Source organism: Chelonia mydas, chromosome 10, assembly GCF_015237465.2.
Source record: "Chelonia mydas isolate rCheMyd1 chromosome 10, rCheMyd1.pri.v2, whole genome shotgun sequence".
Classification (NCBI taxonomy): Eukaryota; Metazoa; Chordata; order Testudines; family Cheloniidae; genus Chelonia; species Chelonia mydas.
This window is the reverse complement of record NC_051250.2, coordinates 8,751,929-8,775,078: the sequence shown is the minus strand read 5'-3', so window position 1 is coordinate 8,775,078 and position 23,150 is coordinate 8,751,929. Positions and strand designations below refer to the sequence as shown.

At 46.8% G+C, this 23,150-nt stretch overlaps 1 protein-coding gene across 1 annotated transcript; it reads right to left on the bottom strand.

Annotated features, from left to right (window-relative positions):
- Window positions 1-447: 447 nt before the first annotated feature.
- On the bottom strand, window positions 448-17,121 carry LOC102939369 (ATP-sensitive inward rectifier potassium channel 12). The gene has a single exon (XM_043524543.1). It carries the CDS (start codon window positions 17,075-17,077, stop codon window positions 15,764-15,766), a length of 1,314 nt encoding a protein of 437 aa, XP_043380478.1. The 5' UTR covers window positions 17,078-17,121; the 3' UTR covers window positions 448-15,763.
- Window positions 17,122-23,150: the final 6,029 nt, after the last annotated feature.

The window sequence follows — 23,150 nt, the reverse complement described above, 5'->3', positions numbered from 1 at the left end:
TTTGAACGGTTCAGGGATAGGGATGAATCTTCGGATGGTTTTCTTTTAACAAAAAGGGAAGTTGGATGGCCTGCTGGATGTCAGGCGCTGGAGTGGGAATCAAGTGATCCGTATTCTGTTCCTGACTGCCATTGTGACCACTCCCCTTCTCTTCACTTTAGTTTCCCCATCTGTAAAATGGGGATAATGGGACCTTTTGCAAAGAGTTTTGAGATCATTGGATAAAATGTGCTAGAGAAACGTGCAATGCTACTGCTGCATTTTGAGGTGGATTTTGACTCTCTTGGGGTGAACGTGATGGAATCTGAAGGTGTTTTTGCATGTATTTTTTGTAGGATTTCATCCAGTGAAATCAGTGTCTTGGTATTAGTTAATATTAAAATCTGCTCAGCACTCTAGGATCTAACCTTCAAACAAAGGGCACAGCACCAGCCACTTCATTCATATTAGAATTGTTTTTATTTATTAAATCTCCATAGCATTAAAATAAAACTTCCCAAAAAACAAGGATCATCTTTGTGTTTACATGTAAGTCGTAAACTGGGCAAAAGAGGAAGACTTCTACAGAGGTCAAAGGTCAACCAATCATCCCTTTAAGAGAAATAAACATCCGTTTTCTCTGGTACAACCACAAACTTCTGTGCTGGTGGACACTGTGAACCAACGAAGTGGGAGGGGGTTCATGAGACAGCGCACACAGGGAGGAAGGCTCTGGTGGGTCGGGGCTGAGGGGGACTGTGTGTGAACGCAACTAAGGTCTGAGTGCCACAGTCACGGGGGGAGGGGGCATGCCTGGAGGACGGCCCCACCATCGGCCTGCAGATGTGAAGAGGCCCCCCTTCCTCCCTAAAACAATGAAACACTAAAACGAAGAATAATAACTGAAGGGCGGGGCCAGGGGTAATTTTATGATATTATGTGAACCGTATTATAACTGAATGTCCTTTCAGGGCCCATGTATCAGGAGGGTGTCTCTATAAACAGAAGGCTGCCGGCTTCCCGGATGGCTCTAAGAACACGGGAAAACTCAGCTGCAAGAGTTGCTGGCAGATCTCAGCAGTCAGCGACCCACGGAAGAGGAAAAGGTGCGGAGCAGGGTTTAAGGCCCACAAAACACACCTCGCACCAAAGACGCACAACCACAGCACTTTCCCAGAGGCTCCCCCCACCACAAGGTTTGGAGACTCATCGCTCCATTTGCCCTTCCCTGGGCCCAGGGCCAGCAGGCAGAACGGGATAAAGAGTGGGGGCTAAGTGCAGAATCTGGGCGGTGAAAAGATGTTTTAAAGGACAGGCGTAATGAGGGGAAAATGAAATGAAAAGCCACATGTTGCTGGGTATGGACTGCTGGACAATCTGGAAGCATATGGCTTTTGGGGCTACTGAGACTTGGGATGTGTGCAAGTGATGCCATTCCCTTCCCCTGTCACCTTGGTAAAGGAGTGGCTCAGAATCCAATACAAAGCAAGTTTTAATGTCTTGCTTCTTCTAATACAACCGGTGGCAAAAAGTGCCTCAGAGCAACCTCAGCCACAAGGCAACTGAAGTCAAACACTGAAAAGGTTTCCACTTTTCTAATTTTCAGGACCTCCATACCAACCTCCCACTCCCCCCCTCAAAAACTGTATTACCCAAATAGTGCTATATAGCAGTCTGCAAGAACTGAGCCAGCCAAGGACCCCAATGGACAGGACAGTTACAAAGTAGAAATGCTTTTCTCTTTATAAACAGTTTGTTTTAAAAAAAAACCCAGCCTTTGCATTCTGCTCTTCTGGTCTTATCCTGGAACCCCATCTTTGGTGTCATATTTCTTTCATTACGCCGCAACACAATCTAGTGGTTAACACACAAGGGAGCCAGGAACCCCTGAGTTCAAGTCCCAGCTCTGACACTCATGCCCCCTTGTGCAAATTACTTCCCCCTGCCTCAGTTTCCCTCCTCTGTAAAATGGGGGCTACTTGTCGACCCCACAGGCATGTTGTGAGGAGTTATTAGTTGCTGTTTGTAAAGTGCTTTGAAGATGAAAGTTGCTCCGAAAGTGCTAAACAGGCACTGCAAATGCAGATATGCCCCTTCAGAAAAAGACGAGGAGAAAACAGCTGTCTGTGCACAGACATTAATTTACCAACATAACTAACTTGTCCGTTTATATTCTTCCCTTTCTAAAAGGAAAAACTAAAAACCCTAAAGGGCATCGAGTCCACTTTGTGGAGTAGGGGATGGCAACTTGCAAGTGACACAGGAATTATCCTCCATGATAATCCATTGGCTACTGTTTCACTGATCTTCTCTTGAAAGGGGTACTGGCAGGGCAAATTTGGCCCAAATTTAATTTTTACTTAAAGACCAGTAGAAATATTTCCATTGCATTTTTTTTAAAAAAAGTTATTGGGGTGGAGACAGATTTTCTTAGACAAAGAAACACTCTCCCTTCAGTGCACCAGACCCAAACCTTGCAGCCTTTTGCTGATTCCTGGAGAACTGTCAGCAAAATTGACTAAAAACTGACAAGGAACAAAGTGAAACTGACTCATCTGTTTTCTCTATCCAAGCTAAATTAAATGTGAGCATCGAACAAAGAACTTAAAGGGTGGGAATTAAATTAGATGTTTAAAACTCTTTCTATTTGAATAGTGCAGAGGGTTATTACTAATAGCGATAAGGGACATTTTCAAGGAAAAATCATATTGAAGATTTTTACCCTGACAGTGACCTGTTAGCAACAAATGTAAGGGAAACCCTTAATTATGTCCTAGCATACTTAAGTGCTTCTTAAGGTGGGATGGAGAAATTAAAGCAGCCAGGTTTATATTATCATGGTAAAGGACTCCAATTGCCTGATTTGCCTCTTAAATACACCAGGGAAAATCTGGAGTAGGAGAAGAGTTATGCCAGGGTAAAACTAGTGTAAGGAAATGGAAACTCAGGCCCCGGCTGTTTTTCTTGCCTTTGGTCGTGCAGGAAGAAGGAGAGGAGAGCGAGAGAGAAAAAGAAAGACAGAGAGGTGCCATCTTAATACAAGATGCAAAACAAAATTGACAGAAGCAGAGAGAAGCTGATGATGCATTGCTATGGTTACCTCATGTGAGACATGCCTTGAACATCCCAGAGGTACCATACCCTAGGGTAGATACAAAGATCCTCACGCAACAGGTTGTTCAGGCCTTCCCAGAAGGCATTGCAAAGACATAAACAAATAGGATTGGGGCAAAAAGGAAAGCTCTGGTTTGTGTTCTCTTTGAAACAGCTGTGCCCAGTAAACAAGCAACCTTCAACCCGTCTCCAGGCTGGACAAAGGAGCCAATCTCAAGACAGGGAGAAATTTAATAAACCTCCTTCCCTGCCCTCCTGACTCCCCCCCACCCCCCAAAGTGCAACGTTACTAATTATATTATTGTTATTTAGCTCAGGACACTTTGGTCACAGAAATGCTGTTGATCATATCGCACTATTGTGTGTGCCTGCTGGTTAGGCCAGATTCTTGTCTCAACCACACACTGGTGCATCCAGAAGAATTGCCACACATGTCAATGAAGTCACTCCAGATTTACACCGGAGTGACTGAGAGAAGCGTCTGGCTTTTGCATCAGCTCCAACCCCAGCTTCCCTTCTGTGAGGACTGGTGGTGGGAATTCAGTTGTGGATTTCCCTGGTGGAGTTCCTTCCATAAAGATTCCCCCCACTCCACCCCACCGGTGACCTTGGTCTAGTAGGGGGCATTTCCTGGGTGACTTTGGCTGGTGCATTAACTCCAAGAGCCCCAGTACTGGCTCTAATGATAATTCCCACAGGAAGACAACACAGTTACGAAAACACAGATTGAAGCAAAAGATCTTCTCCCCTTGTTGCTGGACTCTGCCATCCTGCCCTGCAGTTCACCGTAAAACACTGAGCTCTCTTTGGTCAGCCTGTTCACTTTAAACACAGCCACTTCCGCCTCCTCAGGCTTTTAGCAAATTGGGGATGAGACAGTGCATGCCAAAAGAAGCTGCAGTTTAACCCTTCCCATGCTAGACCCTGGTGTAAACCTAGCACCATACCTTAGCAGCATGTCCTTGGGATGTCAGGACTGATGCTAAGGTGTGTTCCTGGCTTCACATGAGTATCTGTCACTGGGCATAACCCTTCTGTCCTGGGAAAAACAGAATCTCCAGGGACTGAACGGCTTGAAAAAAATTCAACTGAAGTTACAATACATTAGCAAGTAATGGCTGCCTGCCTGACAGCCCTGCTATCAACAACAATATTGATCCAAACTCTGGCCTGTCAGAAACTCACTGGGGATGGAAGCCAAAACCCACAGAAGACGATGGAAAGACTCCCCATCTCTGGATCAGGCCCCTGGGTCCTTTGTTCTATGTGTACCAACAGTGGTGCGTGAATAAATAGCACTAGACACTTACTTGAAGCCGGGCTGTGATCTAGGTGGGAAGGCACTTGGGCAGGGTGGTGATTAATAGAAAATGGATACAACTTCTCTGCCTAGTCAGTGTTTAAGCAGCCAAACAAGCCTTGATTGTTAAAAAGGTTTTCTGGTGGTGTAATAAATTGCCCCAAATGCCTCTGCCTGCCGTGTAACATTCATTCAGAATTTGATCAGCAATGTAATTAGATTCTTAACCCTCAAAACTTCTTGAGGGTTCACTGGATTGAACACAGATGTTTCCTATTAGCTTATTTAAGAAACCACAACATTTATACCAGCTAATAGGCATTTAATTTATTTGCTGGGGCCATGGTGCCTGGCAAGTTGGATGTGGTAATAGAAGTTCTTTTTGTCTACTGACTCATGAGTGACAATAGGGGGTACAGGTTGTCTCCTACAGAACAAGGACCCCATCCTTCTTCAAAGGCTCAATCTCTTCCTTTCACCCATGTTCTCTGATATAAGCCATCTAGCCTCCCAGGCATACCCACTAACATCTGTACTGGGAAAACAAAAAAGAACCAAACAAGGACTCAGTGGATGTGGCTGCAAAAGATATGCATGAACCTGCCACTCCCACAACAACCCAGGTGCCAGATGCACACCCCCAGCTGCTGTGGAAACTTGCAATTGAACATGCAGATCAGGTGCCTCTCCCGTTAAATTAACTTCCCTGTCTGCTCGAAGTCCAGACCTGTGACTAGATGTGCAGTTACCCAACTTTTGCAGCTGCTATAGGCATATTCATCTTTTGACTGGTGCATCTGCCTTGGAAAATGGGGTCCAGGTTTAACCCACCAGGACCCAGAAATGTAGAGTTAAAGTGAAATGCAGAGCATGTGTTTGCAGCACATTTGCTTCAATAGGTAGGTCGCCCCCATGCCACGGAGACACCTGCTCCAACCAGATGCAAGGGGACGAGTGGGGTCCAAAGTGTGAGCTTCCTCTGGGGCTTTCCTGGCTTCTGTGCTATTAAGACAGGTGCTGATTTATTTGGAGTTATGGTTGTATAGTGCAAGCGACTTTGATATTTATTACGATTAAATAGAAAAGCAAACACTCAGAGGGCTGGCCCCAGAGCTCTTGGAGTGGATGTTTGCTTTGTTGAAGGGTGCTGGAGCCGAGGCTGAAGTTCTCTGTTTATCCACAACACAGGAACAGCACTGGCAGTTCTGCACGAGGCCGCAGCCGTTTCGTTGACATAGATTCATTCACAGAGTTTAAAGCCCAAAGTGACCATTAGATCATCTAGTCCAGGGGTGGGTGAACTTTTTGGGCTGAGGGCCACATTGGGTTTCCAAAATTGTAGGGAGGGTTGGTTAGGGGAGGCTGTGTCTCCCCAAACAGCTAGGTGTGGCCTGGCCCCCGCCTCCTATCTGACCCCCTTGCTTCTCGCCCCCTGATGGCTCCCCCCGGACTCCTACCCCATCCACCACCCCCTGCTCAATGTCCCCTGACCGCCCCGGATCCCCCACCCCTGACTGCCCCCCGCCGCCTCATCCAACCCCCCATCTCATTCCTGACTTGCCCCCAGGTACCCCTGCCCCATCCAACCCCCCTGTTTCCCGCCCTCTGACTGCCCCGACTCCTATCCACACCCCTGCCCTCTGACCACCACCCCCAACTCCCCTACCCTCCATCCAACCCCCTCTGCTCCCTGCTCCTTACCGCACTGCCCGGCCACCCAGGGCATTACGCTGGTGGCTCGGCATGCTGAGGCTGCAGGCGAGGGAGAACAGTGGGGGAGGGGCCGGGGGCGAGCCTCCTGGGCCAGGAGCTCAGGGGCCGGGCAGGAAGGACCTGTGGGCCAAATGTGGCCCACGGGTGGTAGTTTGCCCACCTCTGATCTAGTCTGACCTCCTGGCTATCACAGGCTATCACTACATTTCACTCAGTTACCCATGTACTGAGCTTGTCTTTGGCAAAAGCGACTCTTCCAGAAAGGCATCCCGTCTTGATCTAAAGACGTCAAGAGATGGGGAATCCACCACTTCCCTTGGCAGTTTGTTCCAGTGGCTACTCAGCCTCACTGTTAAAAATTTGTGCCTAATTTCTAATCTGAATGCGTCTGGCTTCAGCTTCCAGCCATTGGTTCTCAGAATGCTTTTTTCTGCTAAATTAAAGAACCTTTTAGTACCCAGTATTTGCTCCCTAGGAAGTTAGTTAAAGACTGCAATCAAGTCACCTCTCAATCTTCTTTTTAATAAGCGAAACAGTTTGAGCGATTTACATCTCTCACTGCAAGGCATTTTCTCCAGCCCTTGAATCGTTTGTGTTCTTGGTCTTGCTGTTGAGGTGATCAAAAGGTTGCTGATTAGAGCCAGCTGTTGGCCATGATTTCTGTGATGCTGAGAGCTCTCTACTAAGGAACTGGATTGAAATCACCAGGCTACCAAACAAGCAGCTATCTAAGTATGTCGACTTTTGGACGCTACTAACCTGGCCTGGATTCAGACTTCTGACCTATTTGGCAAAGGCTCCAGATCAGATCAGCAACCCCTGTGCCCTCCGGTCCCAAAAAACTCATGTAGAAGAGTTAAGAGGAAAACCCAGAAGGGCTGACCCAGTGTCGAGTCCACAATGTAATAAATCTCTATGTATTATTTACTTTCTAGCATATTTCTCTTCTGTTGCTAAAAGATCTTGAGAGCTGCCATGTGAGCTCAAGTCTATACCCTGTGTTATGTAACATCCTTTCATGGAAGAAGTGCACTTTGAAAACAGCTCCCACTGGAATTCAAGGACACTTCAGACAAATGGTCCCTTGATTCTGCCATGTGGGACAACGAATATTGTTGCTCTGGAGAAACTTTTGGATAGTGATTTGGACTCAGCCATCCTCCCAGCTGGGATATTTTTGTCCTGGCTCAATACACATTTCCCAGTTTCCTCTCTGCTTCCACACCTTTTCCTCTTAGTACGAGACCCAGTCTATTGTAGGTTCTCTTCTGTGTGTTTCAGTAGTGTCTCTTTGTTGGCATTGTGCTCCGCCCTTCTCCGCCCTACTGATTCTTCCTGTGACCCCTTCCCCGTGTCTGCTGAAAGTGAGGGAGATTTTTAACCTCCCAGCAAGATGGAAAGCAAAGTTGGCTGAAACTCCTTTCCCTGTTGTTTTGTAGGGCCCGATGCTGATCTCACTTCTACAATGGCGTAACCTCATTGATGTCAATTGAGTTGCTCCTGATTTACACCAGTGTAAATGAGATCATAAGCGGGCCCTGCGGCTCTAAAGATCTCTTAAGCAATGTCCCATTTTAATAGTCTCCTAAAAAGCTTTAAAAACTTAGAACGTCACGCCCCCCAAAATATTTCATCAACTTCCTGTCCTCGAAGCTTGACAATGCTCCTCCCCACCCCAAACCCAGCTACTTGAAACTTTGCTATCTCAATCAAGCCAGCAAGTGGATAGATCTGTTCAGCTCATGGGGAATTTCTGTTTTGTTAGCACAAGCAAGTCCCTTTTAACCACTTAGCTGCTCCCCCATGTACCAGATCCATCACCTCTGAATGCCAACTTTACACTGAGAGATCAGTGCTTCAAACAATCATTGGGCTTTCTACTACTACAGAGCGGATGCAGGGAAACCTAGCCATGAAGGGGTTAAGAGATTTTCTTCCTTCTTTGCTCTTACTGACTTGATGCTCTTCATGTTAAAGTCCTACTGATCAGCACAGCTTGCCCAGATTTTTGCTCAATGTCTGACCAAGTTTGCTGAGCATTTAAATAATATATATGACAAGTAACAAGGTAATAAAATATATTTAAAATACGATACAACCAGACAATTTTTATGATCTTTGAAATATACACCATATTTTAAATAGATCAAAATACTTTTATTATATATTTAGATTATTTTCTCTATGCTATTTATATCTTTTGGATACTTTTATATTTATATATATTTAAAAGAACAGGAAAATTGGCCAGTTTTGTCACATGAAATACATTTTACTTACATAGGTATATTGTCACATATATCCCAGATATATGTGCCATGAAACACAGAACAAACAGTGCTGGTGGAAATGATACAGATATACCCAGAAGGCCTGGCAACGTCTCTAACCACTATATATAAAAACAATCCTCCAAGAATGATTCCGTCACCACGTAATTTTTATTCTCCAGGAAGCAAATGCTCTCTGGCAGCTGACCTGCCTGAGGATACAGTATCCGATTCTCCAGCGCCTGGCACCTTGTCTACACGGCACAGCAATGCTCACTAGAGAGGTGTGAATTCTAAAGAACGCCATGTTGCACACTAACTGGCCTATGTTGACTCTGTTGGTGTGCACTGAAAGTTCGCATTAACGTCGTACTGTTGAAACTGTACAATGTTAACATGCCTTAGGGAACATTTACCGCATGTCAGCAGGGTCCACGCGGGCCAGTTAGTGCATAACACATTGGTGCAATTTACAATTCAGATCTCTCTAAGTGCACATGGCCACACCGTCTAGACAAGTCCCGACCCCAGTGCAAAGTGAGCATCAAATGCATCCAGGTCAGAATGGTGGGACTGTTCACTCACTTTGTACTAGTGAGAGTGACTCCACAAGGCTCAGTCGTGAATCAGGGCACTGGAGAATCAGTTCCAGATTCCATTGTCAACTTGGGACCATTAAAGCACCAGCCAAAGGCAGTGAGGTCTGGAGAAAACGTCTGCTTGGCTTTTCAGTGTACACACACACAGGCACACGGAGGGTGGAGCAGAGAAACAGCAAAGTCAAAGACAATGAAGCTCTTTTCAGAACAGAAGAACATGAAATTCAACAAATTCTCTCTGCATCACCATCTGCCAATTGAGCTCTTTGGAGGAAAATGGTTCACAATGGACCAAATCAGGATGTTCCTTACTCAGGCAACGCTCCCATTGATGTCAGTTTGAGAAGGCATGAATAAGGGCTCCAGGAGTTGGCCCTATGGCTCTGATTCACCCATAGCACACCCACAGGATTAAGCAATGCACTTAAGCATGCACCAAACTTTAAGCACATGCTAAAGTGCTTTGCTGAACAGGGGACTCGAAGAGGATTCTGCACTAATCGTAGCTATTAGAAGATGGGCCTAAAACGAATATCCAGATCGAAATACACCTGACATTTTTGAGAGTTTGGGGTTCTCTAGATCCAAACCCAAATCCACATTTCAAGGCTGAGCTTTAATTCTACAACCGGACAAGCCACACCCCAGATCCCAGCATCCCTGAATTGCGAGGGGTTTGAGAGGTGGCTCCAGCTCAGACATGTGCAGCTTTAGGCTTATCTCTTTTACATATGCTCTATAGACTCACTCCTGCCTTTTGAAGTGCAAGGAAAAGAGGAGTGACTCTTTTGGTCTTCAGCACAAGTGAAAAGAAAAGAGCAGGAAAGTTTAAAAATAAACACATTTGTTCTGCCTTATTAAAGATAGAAAAGGTGGCTTTGAATTCATCTCCTACAAAAGGTTTGAAGGTCAAGCAGGCACCGAATCTCAAATGGTTACAAGTAAGTGATTGTCCCAGCCCTAAAGAATAAGTGCAGTAGATTAAATAAGAAGCAGCTAAGGCTGATCACAACAGTTTCCATTCCCTGTATGCAAGCAACAGCTGAATTATCCTGTATACCCGATCATTTGGAAAGAGCTGGGCTAAGAGTCACCCGGAAACTATCCAAGGAGGGAAGGGAGACCTTCTGCCAACCCCTGGGTGGGAGGGATGGGGATTCGATTTCCCCATTGCAGGCTGAGCAGCCATTGTTCTGCAAAGCCTCAGGGTTTAGCTGTATTTGAGGAAGCAGGGAATATCTCTTGAACCAGGGATCTTAGGATAGAGACCAGTTTCTGCTTTCACTAGTGCAACCTGATTGACTTCCCTGGGGCTGCACCAGTGGAAATGAGAGCAGGATCTGGCCCAGGGTCCCAGCCAGCCAATCAAATTGATTCCTTTCCAAAGCAGCTGTTACTTATGTAAGTTTGCTCGAGCCCTGACTAAGGGGGGTTTATTATATACAGACGGGATGGCAGAGAGGACTTGGTGGGTCATTTCCATCTCTGATGTCAAAGATTCTCTGAGGACCAAGAACTCACACCAGGGAGTTAACTAGACATAACCAGGGTTTTAAGCTTCAAGGAAATGGCTGGCAGGTGTTCTGCCTAGCAACCACTTCACCTGCTCAGCTCAAAAAGCCCTTTCCAGAAAGGTGTCGGTCTATGAAGGTCTCCTACTTGTCCCTGAACTCAGGAAATTAAACACAAACAAACAAAACAATCCCACACACCAACCAAAGAAACACAAAGAGCTTGGCAGAGATTGGACCAAACATTGTCCAATCACATGGAGAATCCCATCTTGCTGGGCCTGTCAGGAAATCCCTGAGTCGGGCTGAGATTGGTGTGGAATCCAGGTTGAAGACACCAGGACTGAAGTTGATAGAGTATCTCTTCACATGGCAAATTCTGCTTTAGTTGTACCCGTGTACATCCAGAGTAACTCCGTCCAGTGACTCCTGACCTATTCCACTCCAGCCCTTCAGCGTGGTGTCACATCCCTCTCAGAAGGCCGCACTTTTCAAAGGCAAACCCCCGTTCATTAATGGGTTGGCCACACCCAAGCCCATACCCAGGGCCACCCCTTTTAAGAGCAAAACACTTTTTGCGCGACTGGCTTGTCGACACATACAATGTGCATGAAGAGCGCTCTCAGGGTGGCCTTTTGTAGCCTGCTCACTGCATCGCAAGCTTCTTGACGGGTGGGAGGTGGTCCTCTTTACAAATGTCAAATACACAGACTTTGTTTGGCTTATTTTCTTTTTGAATGTTTGCGTTCTGATGCAATAACGCTATTAGCCGAGAGGAAACTGTCGGGACATCCTTATATTGCTCCCTGATAGTTGTAAAAAGACTGACCAGCTATAGCACTCACAGGTAGGCAGAAAAAAATATCTATACATTATGTAACAGCACATTCCATCTCTCGAACTATACATTATATATAACATTACTCTCTGGAGTTAGCTCTTCATGAGCGAGATGTTCGGGTTAGGGGGCGTGTGAACAAGAGTGAGGAAAAGTCTTTGAAATTCAATTCACTAGGGCTGCATGGGTTTTCCACAAGCTCGTTCACATCCTCCTATGCAGTAGTTTAAAAATATGTATGTATATATTATTCTATTCTCCCAGGTGGGACTGTACAATTATATAATATTTTTTTTAAAAGCAATAATTTACTTAAAGACATCTCTATTTTTTTCTCTCTTTTCAGTTTTATATACAAATATTTACCGTGATATATAGTACGAAAGGAACCTGACAGCAGCAAAGTTGTGCATCTTTCTCAAAAGAACCTAAAGCCACCAAAAAAAAGCATTTTAGAAAAAATAAAAATAAATAAATAATACCCGCAAGAAAGATCCTTGCCCTCCCTCCTTCCCCCCTCCCCATCCCCTCTGTTGCTCAAGAAGCAGGCACCAAAACTGTCCCTCGAATCAAAGAAAGGAAATTGTCATGGTTTAGCTGGAACTGGGCAGGGAAGGGGGGTGGGGGGGAATCACATCTGCATTTTCTGCCTTAGAAACACAAAAAAGTTATGCCTCTGGCATGGGGCTTTGCAGGGTGGGTGTGACTATGTCTCTACGCAGCCATGCCCATCTCTGATTGTGTGACCATATGCTCCAGTTACGCAGGGGACAAATTCTCAGCTCTGCACATTTTCAGGGCACTGAACAAACATTGCCCATCCTGCACTGGCATACACTGATGCAGAGTTCCCATGACATCAGTGACATTGCAACAGTTGCCAACCCTCCAGTCCTGTCCTGGAGTCTCCAGGAATTAAAGATGCATGTTAAATTAAAGACTGTGTCATGTGATGAAACCTCCAGGAGTACGTCCAACCAAAATTAGCAGCCCTACCCCTGCAGCATGGGCGACAGTCACATGAAACAGTTAATCTTTCCAATCACCCCTCTGAAGCACCCTGATTTTACAGGTGGAATGAGGGAGACATATTAAGAGACTTCTCCAAGGCCACATGTCAAGTCCTTTGCAGAGCTGGGATTAGAATTCAGGAGGCCCATGCATTAGGCCAGACGAAAATAGTCACAGCCGTGCTGACATTTGTCAAGGAGAAGCAGATGCTTTCTCCCCCCTTCCTCCACAGAGCAGGACTGCACATCATTTAGGAAGCCAAAAATAAAGCAGCCCCTTGAGTAAGCAGCATGGAGCTTTCAGTCACTGCTGGAAAGGCTAACGGATGCTGGAAATGGTACCAGGATGACTTGGAGGAAAACTCCCCAGAGCAGTAACTTCTGTTTTGGTGACCGCTCCCGTTCTTTACAGCTAATTGTTACCATCCAAGCTGCACATTCCAGCCAGTGCTTTGTACGCAGCAGTACAGCAGGACCCGTGCAGCACCCTGGCTTGAGAAGCAGGTCTGCTGAGGAAAAGGTGGGAGCTCTCGCAAGAGAGACAGGTGATCTGAGCACAGGACTAATCCTGTCTCTGACACCAACTCCCTCAATGGCCTTAAGCAAGTCCTTTAACCTTTCTGTGCCACAGGGGATGACAATACTTAACTCCTCACATGCACTGGAGGAGGCTATGTTCATTACTGTTTGCAATGCCCTGGAAAGATAACGAGAGCTGAGTGTGGGTAATGAATGATTTGGCTGATGACCACATCTCAGGGCCCCCCCTTTCATTCCCTCTTTCACTGATCTGGATGCTACAGCAAATGAATTGGCTAGTGGGTCTGTGCACCCACCTCTGCCCTCTGTTGGATAGAATAAAAGCTCTGCAACTGTGTGTCATAGGCACTATACTGCCAATAGCTACTAGAGTTTCTCCTTTAGTTGAAGTGGGAGGAGTCTGAATTTTTAGAGCAGGAGTTTCTGAACTCTACACTAGCTGTCACTGGGAAGTTCAGTATGTAGGAAAGTGACAACTGGCCACGTGAATCTTAGGCCACTGGGACACAGGTAATGATTGGCCCGGTAATGATTTTATTCTGATTTTAGATGGATCCTTTCTCTGCGCAGTGCTGGAAATGCCCGATGTCCTTTCCCTCTGGGAGCAAAAGCTCCCACGCAAGTACAGGCATGATCTTTTGTGCCTTTTGGAATAACAAGCAGCTGGCAATCAATAATAGCCTGTAATGTGTGCAGTGTGGGCCCTGTTTATTGCCCGTGATCTGTTCTGTGTTCTTGCTGCATGGCTGAACCCATATGGAGTGACACATGACATGCCGTAAGGCTGGAGGGAGAGCGCTTGACTAGGAAACAATTCAAAGCAGGGATTCTGGTGCTGGGGAAAAGCTGTGTACAGCTGAACAATTTTGCATCTCTAAGGCATGGGACCCCTGGTTTGAGAGTAGATGAGGTTTGAGTCAGAGAAATCATTGGTTCTCTTTTTTGGCCGTTGCACGTAGCACTGTCCAGTGTCCAATTCATCAGTTACAAACACGCTCAAGAATAGAATAGACATTAATACAAGGGAGGGCAACCAACGCATTGTGAATTTTGCTCTGTGCAAAAGGACCAAAAAAAATAGTGCACATAGGTTTTCACGTTTAAAACAACGGAATTGTTTGGGGGGGGGAGGGAGGGTCAGACTTTTGGGGAAAATGGGCAATACCTGACTTCTAGAACTTCCATTCCATTCCTTAAAAAAATAAACATTCTGAATGGTCCCACTGGAGACACGGAGGCAGATCCAAAGCTAGTGTAAATCTGAAGTCAATAAGTAGACGGCAGCTCCATTTACACCATTTAAAGCAGGGGTGGCCAACCTGTGGCTCCAGAGCCAGATGCGGCTCTTCAGACGTTAATATGCGGCTCCTTGTATAGGCACCGACTCCGGAGCTGGAGCGACAGGCGCCAACTTCCCAGTGTGCCGGGGGGTGCTCACTGCTCAACCCCTGGCTCTGCCACAGGCCCTGCCCCCACTCCACCCCTTCCCGCCCCCTCCCCCGATCCTGCACTGCCCTTGCTCCTCTCCCCCCCCCCCCCCCCCCGAGCCTCCTGCATGCCACGAAACAGCTGATCGGGAGGTGTGGGGAGGGAAAGAGAGGTGCTGATCGGCGGGGCTACCGGTGGGCAGGAGGCGCTGGGAGTGGCAGGGGGGAGCTGATGTGGGGGGCTGCTGACATATTACTGTGGCTCTTTGGCAATGTACATTGGTAAAGCCTGGCCCTTTCTCAGGCTCAGATTGGCCACCCCTGATTTAAAGGCTGGCCCATGAGGCCACTTTTCATTCTCAGTAGCAACCCCACTGACTGCAAGTGACTCAGAACAGAAGCTTGCTCCTTAGCTACTCAACGGAGCAAAGCTGATTTACCCCAAACGAGAATCCCGCTCATTTTAGCCAAAGGTGCAAAAAACAAAACATCAGTGCTCAAAAATGATAACCCAGCGGACACGCTCAATCCCGCCCCACCCCAAAAATAAATATTTCCATCAGCGTGTTCATTATTATTCTTAATTATTACTATTATTAATTGTTTGTTTATCCCAGAGTTTAGCATTCCCTGTGCTACGTTGCCAGTAATTGTGCTCCTTGCTTTTGCTGCCACTGGGCTTCTGCCCATCAGTGCTGCGACCCGGTTACAAAGCGTTGCCAGCCAATAACCAGGAGGCAGCCTGCCGAACACCCTGGGAGTCAGCCCTAAAACAATTCATGCAGCTTCTTCATTGCCTTCTTTGTTTTACAAATATATTGAATCACATTTTGAATGTATGATTATTACACTATTATTATTGGTAAACAGTCTCCCGGGCACTAAGTTGACAAATTCAAACCTCGTTTCCCTTCCCCCAAATTGAAAAAGGAGTACTTTACATTACATGTTTTCAAGTGTCGTTCTTGTGCAACCGAATCACATCTCCTGCCAGAAATATATATAATGTTTGTGTTCAGTTAAAAAAAACGAAACCAACCAAAAGGATTTGTTTCCTGATATTTCCTCCTTTTGAACCTCGCAGAGCTCAGCTCCAGGGAAATGCTTTCATTTTCACAGAGTGAAAGAAAACAAAATCACCAGCTCTCTGCGTGCAAAGAAGGTACTCCTGCAGATCCCGCCCCCGGTGTTCTCCCTTATCTGTGCCGCCATACTGAATCTGCTTCCAGTACATTTTCTAATAGCTTTATCAACCCTGGAAGTTCAAAACACTCTGTGGCCTGCTGTGGTTTCCTATCACAGACCGGTCAGTGGTTATTGCAATGAAACTTAAAACTACAAACGATACTAATTTCTCAAGCATTCCTATGGCACTTGCATTGTTCTGCATAATTTGAGCAGGTGGTAGGGGAAGAGATGAGAGGAAAAATAACCTCAGATCAGTTAGTGGGGGGGCCCTGGGTCATATTTCTGACTCCCTTCTATATGACCTCTGATCCAGTGCTATTGTGGCCTGAAGCCTGTCAAATTCATGCCTGTTGTCTGGGTTCAGGTCATCCAGACCCCTGCTGTCATCGTCCTCTTCCTCCTCCTCCTCCTCATCACGGCTCATGAAGGCCAGCTCATTCTCGTAGCAGAAGGAGTTGGTGCTAGGGAGCAGGAATTTGTTCTCCACCAAGTCCTTAGCGCTGCAGCGCGGGGTCGACGGCACCTCGTAGGTTTTGTGGAAGTGTGAGTAGTCTACTTTGTACTGGTTTTTCTCCTCAAACAGGACGGGCTCAAAGCGGTGGCCCCACAGGATCTCGCTGGCCAAGTAGGAGCTCCGAGCTTGTGTCGTCATGGCTGTGGCTTCTACCATCCCTTCAAGGATCACCACAATTTCAAAGTCATCTGTTTCCAGGTCCTGGTGGCTAATTCCAAACAGCGGGCTTTCCTCATTGATCTCATGAAGAATAGTGATTGGCGACACCAAGAAAATACGGTCCAAGCCTTTGTCAAACCCAACGTCAATGTCTATTTGATCGAGGGGGATATATTCCCCCTCCTCGGTGATTCTAGGCTTAATTAACTGAGCTCTCACATGGGCTTCCACAATGTGGCTTTTTCGAAGGTTCCCAACTCTCCACATCAGGCAGAGCTTCCCATCTCTCATGGCCACAACAGCATTATGGCTGAAAAGTAACGTTTGGGCCCTTTTCTTGGGCCTGGCCATCTTTGCCATGATTGCCCCAATCATGAAGGAGTCGATTATACACCCCACAATGGACTGCACCACCACCATGAAGACGGCTATCGGGCACTCCTCTGTCACGCAGCGGAATCCATAGCCGATCGTCGTTTGGGTTTCAATGGAGAACAGAAAAGCAGCCACAAAGCCGTTCACTTGAAGAACACAAGGCTTGAAGCTGTCATCCCCGGCTGGGTTTTCTAGGTCTCCATGGACAAGTGCAATGAGCCAGAAAATCAGCCCAAATAATAACCAGGACACCAGAAAGGCCAGGGAGAAAAGCAACAACATGTACCTCCAGCGGATGTCGACACATGTCGTGAACATGTCAGCAATGTATCTTTGAGGCTTGTCATCCATGTTGGTGAACTCGACATTGCATTGGCCATTCTTCTTCACGAACCTATTCCGGCATTTCCTCCTGGTGTGGATCTTACCGTTCCCAAAGCCGTTGACTCCTGGCATGGTGGTCAACCTCAGCCCGTCTTCCTCAGAGGATACTATGCTGTATGCGTTGACTCTGCCTGTGCTCATCCCTGAGTCAAGCATGCAGACAACGTGAAAGGTCTCCTGACTCCTTTTCTGATGTTCCCCTCCCCGGTCCCTGCCCCCCCTCCCCCCCAAATACTGCTGTTGCAGAAGAGAAGTCCAAGGCTGCAAAGTCTTTGCTGCTACTTCACCAAACAGATCCAGTGAGAGACTCTGCAATGAGAAAACAAAGATGTACGTTACCACTCAGACACAGAACCTGAGCAGGGCAAAATGGAAGCAAATATGTGTTCTGCAGTGTTGCTATATGAAACAGCTGTGTGCTCCGCCCCAGAGGTGGCTGCATTTCGGTGGTGGGTGAAGTGACTTACTCTACCTCTTAGGGGCATTCTGGGCCTTGCCTAGCAAATTAAAAGAGAGAAATTAAGAGGTCCAAAAGACTGCTCCTTTGTACTGCATAAGTGAGCACTATAACTGGGAAGATGCTTGAGAGTCTAAGCCATGCAAAGGGACAAAGACCGGCCAGCATGCATGCAGATTCAGGAGGATGGGTCTTTCAAAACTACCTCTTCCCCTCTAGTGCTCTCTGTTTTCACACAGGGGCCTCTGGGGGAAGGGTACTGGAGAGAGGAAGAGGAGAGGGAAGCCCGAAGGCCAGCATGCATTCCTCCATGAGTGCGCACAGATATTAATAAATAATCTCTAGCTCTTAGATAACACTGTTGATCAGTAGATCTCAAAGTGCTCTAGAAAGGAGCTCAGGATCATATCCCTGTGTTACAGATGGGGAAACTGAGGCACAGGATGGTCATCTGGCAGCTGAGCTAAGGAGAGAACCCAGATCTCCTAAGGCCTAGTCTAGTGCACTATCCACTAGCCCACGCTGCTTTCCGGAGGTGCACTTGAAAAAGCAGCCCATCAGTTCCCATCTCATGAGCCAGACAGCTCTCTGCCCAGCACAGCACAGCAACAAAGCCCCTGACTTCCCAAGCACCAGCTCTCATGAGGTCAAAGGAATCCACAGGGAGCTGCCTGAACCCACCTGGCAGCCCCAGCAACTGGAGGGGGTGGGACACCCAGTGACACCCGGGGGAGGCAGCGACCAGATCCGTCCCGGAAGGAGCTTGCCGCAGTTAGCGCTGACAACTCATCCATTAGGCATGTCAAAAATCAAACAGACACTGGCAGGGGGGGCAGCACCATTCACAAAATCACTGGGTGCCATTTGCTCTCCTGCGAATCAACCACATGGATTTGCCATGCTGGGTCAGCTCATCAAGCCACCTAGTCCAGCAGCCTGCCCTGGCCACGGACCAGTTCAGAGGATCCTGGCTGGGCACTAGCCAGATGTGCAATACTGTACACGGAGAGAGGTGGGGGGGGATTCTTCCTGACACCCCTGTTCCCTCCAGATATGCCACTGCTCTGCTGATGTCTTGAGACAAGAGCAATGTCATGGAGCTCAGCTGGCCAAGCTGTACGTGCTAGTGTTTACCTCACAGGGCCAGCAAGTTCAATCAATCCAGTCGATTCCTGCAATGAGTACTAGTGCCCGGGGATACAATGTAACAAGCACACCCTTTTCCATCACATTGTAGGCTGGGGATTGGTTGACTGGCCCAGCATCACAGCTAGAGGAGCAGTGCCAGACGCAAGCTGCCTGTGGCTAAATCACCCATCTCGCAAGGCTACAATGATTTCCTTTGAAATGCATTTTGCGGTGTCCAGTTTTGGACCCCAGCTCTGCCAAAGAAACACGGCACCACGCATCTGCAGTGTCATCAGCCTGCAGATCCTCAGCCGGCACCCTCAGGGAATCCACTTGGGCTTTGCAGGTGTTGGGAGCAGTTCAGAGTTGGAACGGCCTGTGAGAACCCTTGTAATGCAGACAGAGATAGCCGTGGAGTGTCATCAAAAGGCTTAAAAAAAATAATAAAAAAATTCCTCCACCTAAATAACAACACCTAGAACTTTTCATCTTTAACGAATCCTTCCAACAGTCCTATCACATCACTATTATTACACCTATCGTACAGATGGGGAAACTGAGGCAGCCAGGCCAAAGTCACCAAAGGAGTCTGTGTCAGTGTGTGTGTGTGTGTGGGGGGGGGGAATTAGAACTCAGAACTCCTGGCCTCTCAAGTGCTACACTTAAAACACACTGCTTCTGAAAGAAGAGGAAATCTGACTATACCACTAAAATAATTCCATACAATATAACAGGCCTGATTCTTTTCCCACTTATTCCATAGACTTGGTTGTAAATACTGAACTCTGCTATAGTACGTGTCTTCCAGGTGTCTCAAAACACTTTACCAAATATCACGATCACCAGCTTACAGATGGAGAAAGTGAGCAGGGAAGAAACCTACCCAAGCAGCAAACCCATAGACAAGTTGGGGCTAGAATCCAGGTTTCCAACTCCCAGTCTAGCCTCCCATCCACTAAATTACAGGGAGACAATGTGGTCATGTAACTGAGTGGAGAATCTAGCTCAGTATTTTCCTCTCCTTCTTTCACACAGTAAAATGGCACATTGCAGCTTCCATTGGACAGGAAATGTGTAATGTCACTCACTATCTCCCCTGTCATCCATGCATTGGGCCAGGTCTATGGAAAACTATAGGGCTAGGAATGCCTAGTCAACCATCCCTATGTAGGGTCGGGTTAGATACAGAGATAAGAGTGTTGCTTCCTGAGAGAGAAAGATATTTAATGACATTGTTACTTAAAATGTCAACAGAGTGAGCTAGCATCCCCCAACCTTCTGAAACCTGAGCCCCTGTCCAGGAAAAATAAAGCAATCACCCCCTCCAAACACACACACACACATCCTTAGCCCCCTCATGTGTTGTTAAAGGCCTACACAAATGGAGTGGTCACTCAGAGTAGATTGTGTAGATCGTCCTAATCTGAGCTGTCTCCTCCTTGCTTACATGCTGTGATGAGCAGCGAGACAGTTAACAATGCTGGTGTTTGAAGCATCATCATTGGCATCTAAGTTAGTGCCCTTTGAAATGAACATGGCAGATCACACCACAGAGCTTGTTTCAGGCTCCCTGCAGACTCAGGCAGACATCACCGCGTCAGTCGCACTTGGGTCACGTTTTCAAAGTTTTCTTCTCAACCATAACAGCTAGAGACTTTCTCTTTTTTTTTTTAAATGAAAACTGAGACCCTGGAGAACAAAGGAGAGACTTAGTCTGTGCCCCTTAGCTAGTCCGATAAGTCTCCCCCAAGGGGGATGCACCCCACACTTTAGGAAGTGCTGAAGTAGGTATTTGTCATACCAGGCAATAAAGGTTTTTACCAAAAGGGAATGTCAATTAAGCTACTACATTGAGCTATTGTTGCTCTATTTACTAATTATTTATACATTTCAGAAGCTATTAAAATAATAGAAAAACTCCATGCTAAGACTCATAAAGAATAGCTAACAATATTTCAGAATGTGGGCCTTGGTTTTCCACTGCTGGTTTTATGCCAATGTAACAATTCCATGGAAATCCCGCAATGGAAAATGAGACCCTGCCTGTTGTCAATTTCTTCTCAGAAAGAGAAATGGCCTCAAGACAAGCCAGGATACGACACTAAAAATTAGTCAAAGATGCTCATAAAGGGAGGAAAAAACACCGTCAGGCTGAACAATACCAAGCCTTCAGGATTGCATCTGGTGGTATAATTAAACCACAGCTAAATCAAGGCAAGTAAAATGGATCTGAATTGGATTTATCATACAAAGTGCCCCCACAGTTTTGATTATCCGTGGTTCGTACTTCATTTAGCTTGGGGTTTTTTTTATGAAGAAGATTGAACAAAATGTCACTCTAAAGTGGAGCGTTTTTCACATTTTCGCAGGGGAGCCTTGGGCTATGCCTGCGATGCAGGCAGGGAAATGGACTGTAGCCCGCACTTTTCCAGACAGCTCCGTGCTCACCATCAGGGCCCGGTTTTCCAAACAGCTCAGGACATCAGAGCCTGATCTCTTTTGAAAACCTGGCCACAAACGTGACACTGGGAGCTGCTGGGGGTCGAATGCATTTGAAAATCCGGCCAAATATTTTGGTGCCTGATTGGGAGCTGAATGCTTTTGTCAACCTGGCCCCAGTTGTGGGTAGGGCTGCCGCCTCTGAGGGGTGAAAAAGCCAGGACATCCGGGATGATGCTGAGCCCATAAAACGGGAGAGTTGGCAGCGTGCACTGAGCTCCCTTGCAGGTTTCCTGGGCACCGCGCTACCTCAAAAAACGGATCAGCCTGGGAAAGCCAGGTCAGGTGGCAACCCTAATTGTGGGTGATGAATATTTGAAAATTTGCCCCTACAAGTGAAACTGACCACGACTAGCGTCAAGCTAAGTAAAGTGCAAAAACAGTCAGCAACACCCTGGATGGGTGAAAAGCAAATCAGATTTCTCCAGCTCTTCCAGTGGTACCAATCAGAAGCAGCCTTATTTAGTTGGCCAAGGGAAGGACACGTGCTGTGTTATTATATTGACACTGTCCCTTTGATTGAAGGGAAGCTTGACCGCCAAAATGGAATATTGCTCCCTCGCTGGCCAGGCAAAGGGCCCTTTCTTTGAGCATTCTGAACAGCCCAACCCAGCCCATCTGAACCTTGCGTTGCTGGCGTGGGGGACTCACTTCCTGTATGCAGGATGGATGTGGTGGGGATGGGCGAATACAGTCCTCCTTGTGCCAAACAGCATGAACCTCATGCTTTTGTGGGAGCTGACTGTGGGGTGCCCTAGTTGAACAAACTCACTGGATAAAACCCAAGCCACTGGGGGGCATTCTGGGGCACCTCAGGACACAGCCTGCTCAGTGAGAAATGAAAATGGCAAGAACAGGGGCCTTTCCTGAGAAGACAGGTAGCCTTCTCCCCACTTGGTGTCGAGAAGGATGTGAGCCTTACCACGCTGCCCCCCAAATATAGAAAAAGGGAAGCACACCAGCTGGCCACCTGTGTAGAGCCCCGTTATGGGAATGTGTAGATTGGAAATCCCTAGAACGTGGCTTGGTGGAAAGGGTACGAGGGACCAATGCCAGATAAGAAGACCAGTGGCCTGGGTTTGGTTGAGGAGATCGTTCAGTGGGGACAAGGCATAAGTGATTCTCAGAACTGGATGATATTTGTATCTTTAGTGGATTGGACTGAAGTGCCCAGTACCTTGCAAGATCAATGCAATAGGAGACACTAGCCATGTGTCTTTTGGTCAAAGTCCATTCATCCTGGCGGTTGCCACAATTTTCCTTGAGAAGAAACTCAATCTTTCCACTAGTAACTAGCTCTCATTTAGGACCTGACCCTGCAAACCTTACACTCGTGCTTAATTTTAATGGGATTACTCCTAGTGAGTAAAGTTAAGCCAATGAGCAAGTGTTTGCTGGATCAGGGCCTGAGATTGTAAATTCCTTGAAGCAATGTCTTTTGCACAGTACCAAGCCCACTGTCAGTGCTCAGGAAACAAAACAGAATCATAATATTAATGCTGAGAGAATAAACATTAGCTCCCTAGCAGGGCTATTGATGTTGAATGCAGAAATGTTTGATTACACGTTTAAATCGAGTTATAGACCAACCTGAAAGCTAATGACTTCTGCCACGTTGTACCAAACAAACCCCCCATGGTTGAGCCATTTCCCACAAAGTATCTCAAACAATTTGCCAACTGAACTGCTAATTTTATATTTTTTTAAATAGGAGTAAATGTTACAATCTATCGAGCACCCAGCACTACCGGAGAATCTGTTCGGTGCAGAGGAGGTCATTAGTTCTAATTGCCCGAGCCTGCCTACAGGATTTACTGTCATACCTTGCACCGCATCTACGGGGTAGAAGAGTGTTTCTACATTCCTGAGGGCTGGGAGTTAGGAACCCTAGGGGGGATTCTGCTTTTGCCATGGCTGCGCTAGCCCTGCATCTCCTCTCGCTTACACAGGTGAACAGTAAATCAGAGAAAAGAAAAGGAGTACTTGTGGCACCTTAGAGACTAACAAATTTTTTGAGCATAAGCATCCGATGAAGTGAGCTGTAGCTCCTGAAGCTTATGCTCAAATAAATTTGTTAGTCTCTAAGGTGCCACAAGTACTCCTTTTCTTTTTGCGAATACAGACTAACACGGCTGCTACTCTGAA

Excerpts from the sequence above, each read along its gene's own strand:
- LOC102939369 (XM_043524543.1), bottom strand. The coding sequence starts at position 17,077 with ATGCTTGACTCAGGGATGAGCACAGGCAGAGTCAACGCATACAGCATA.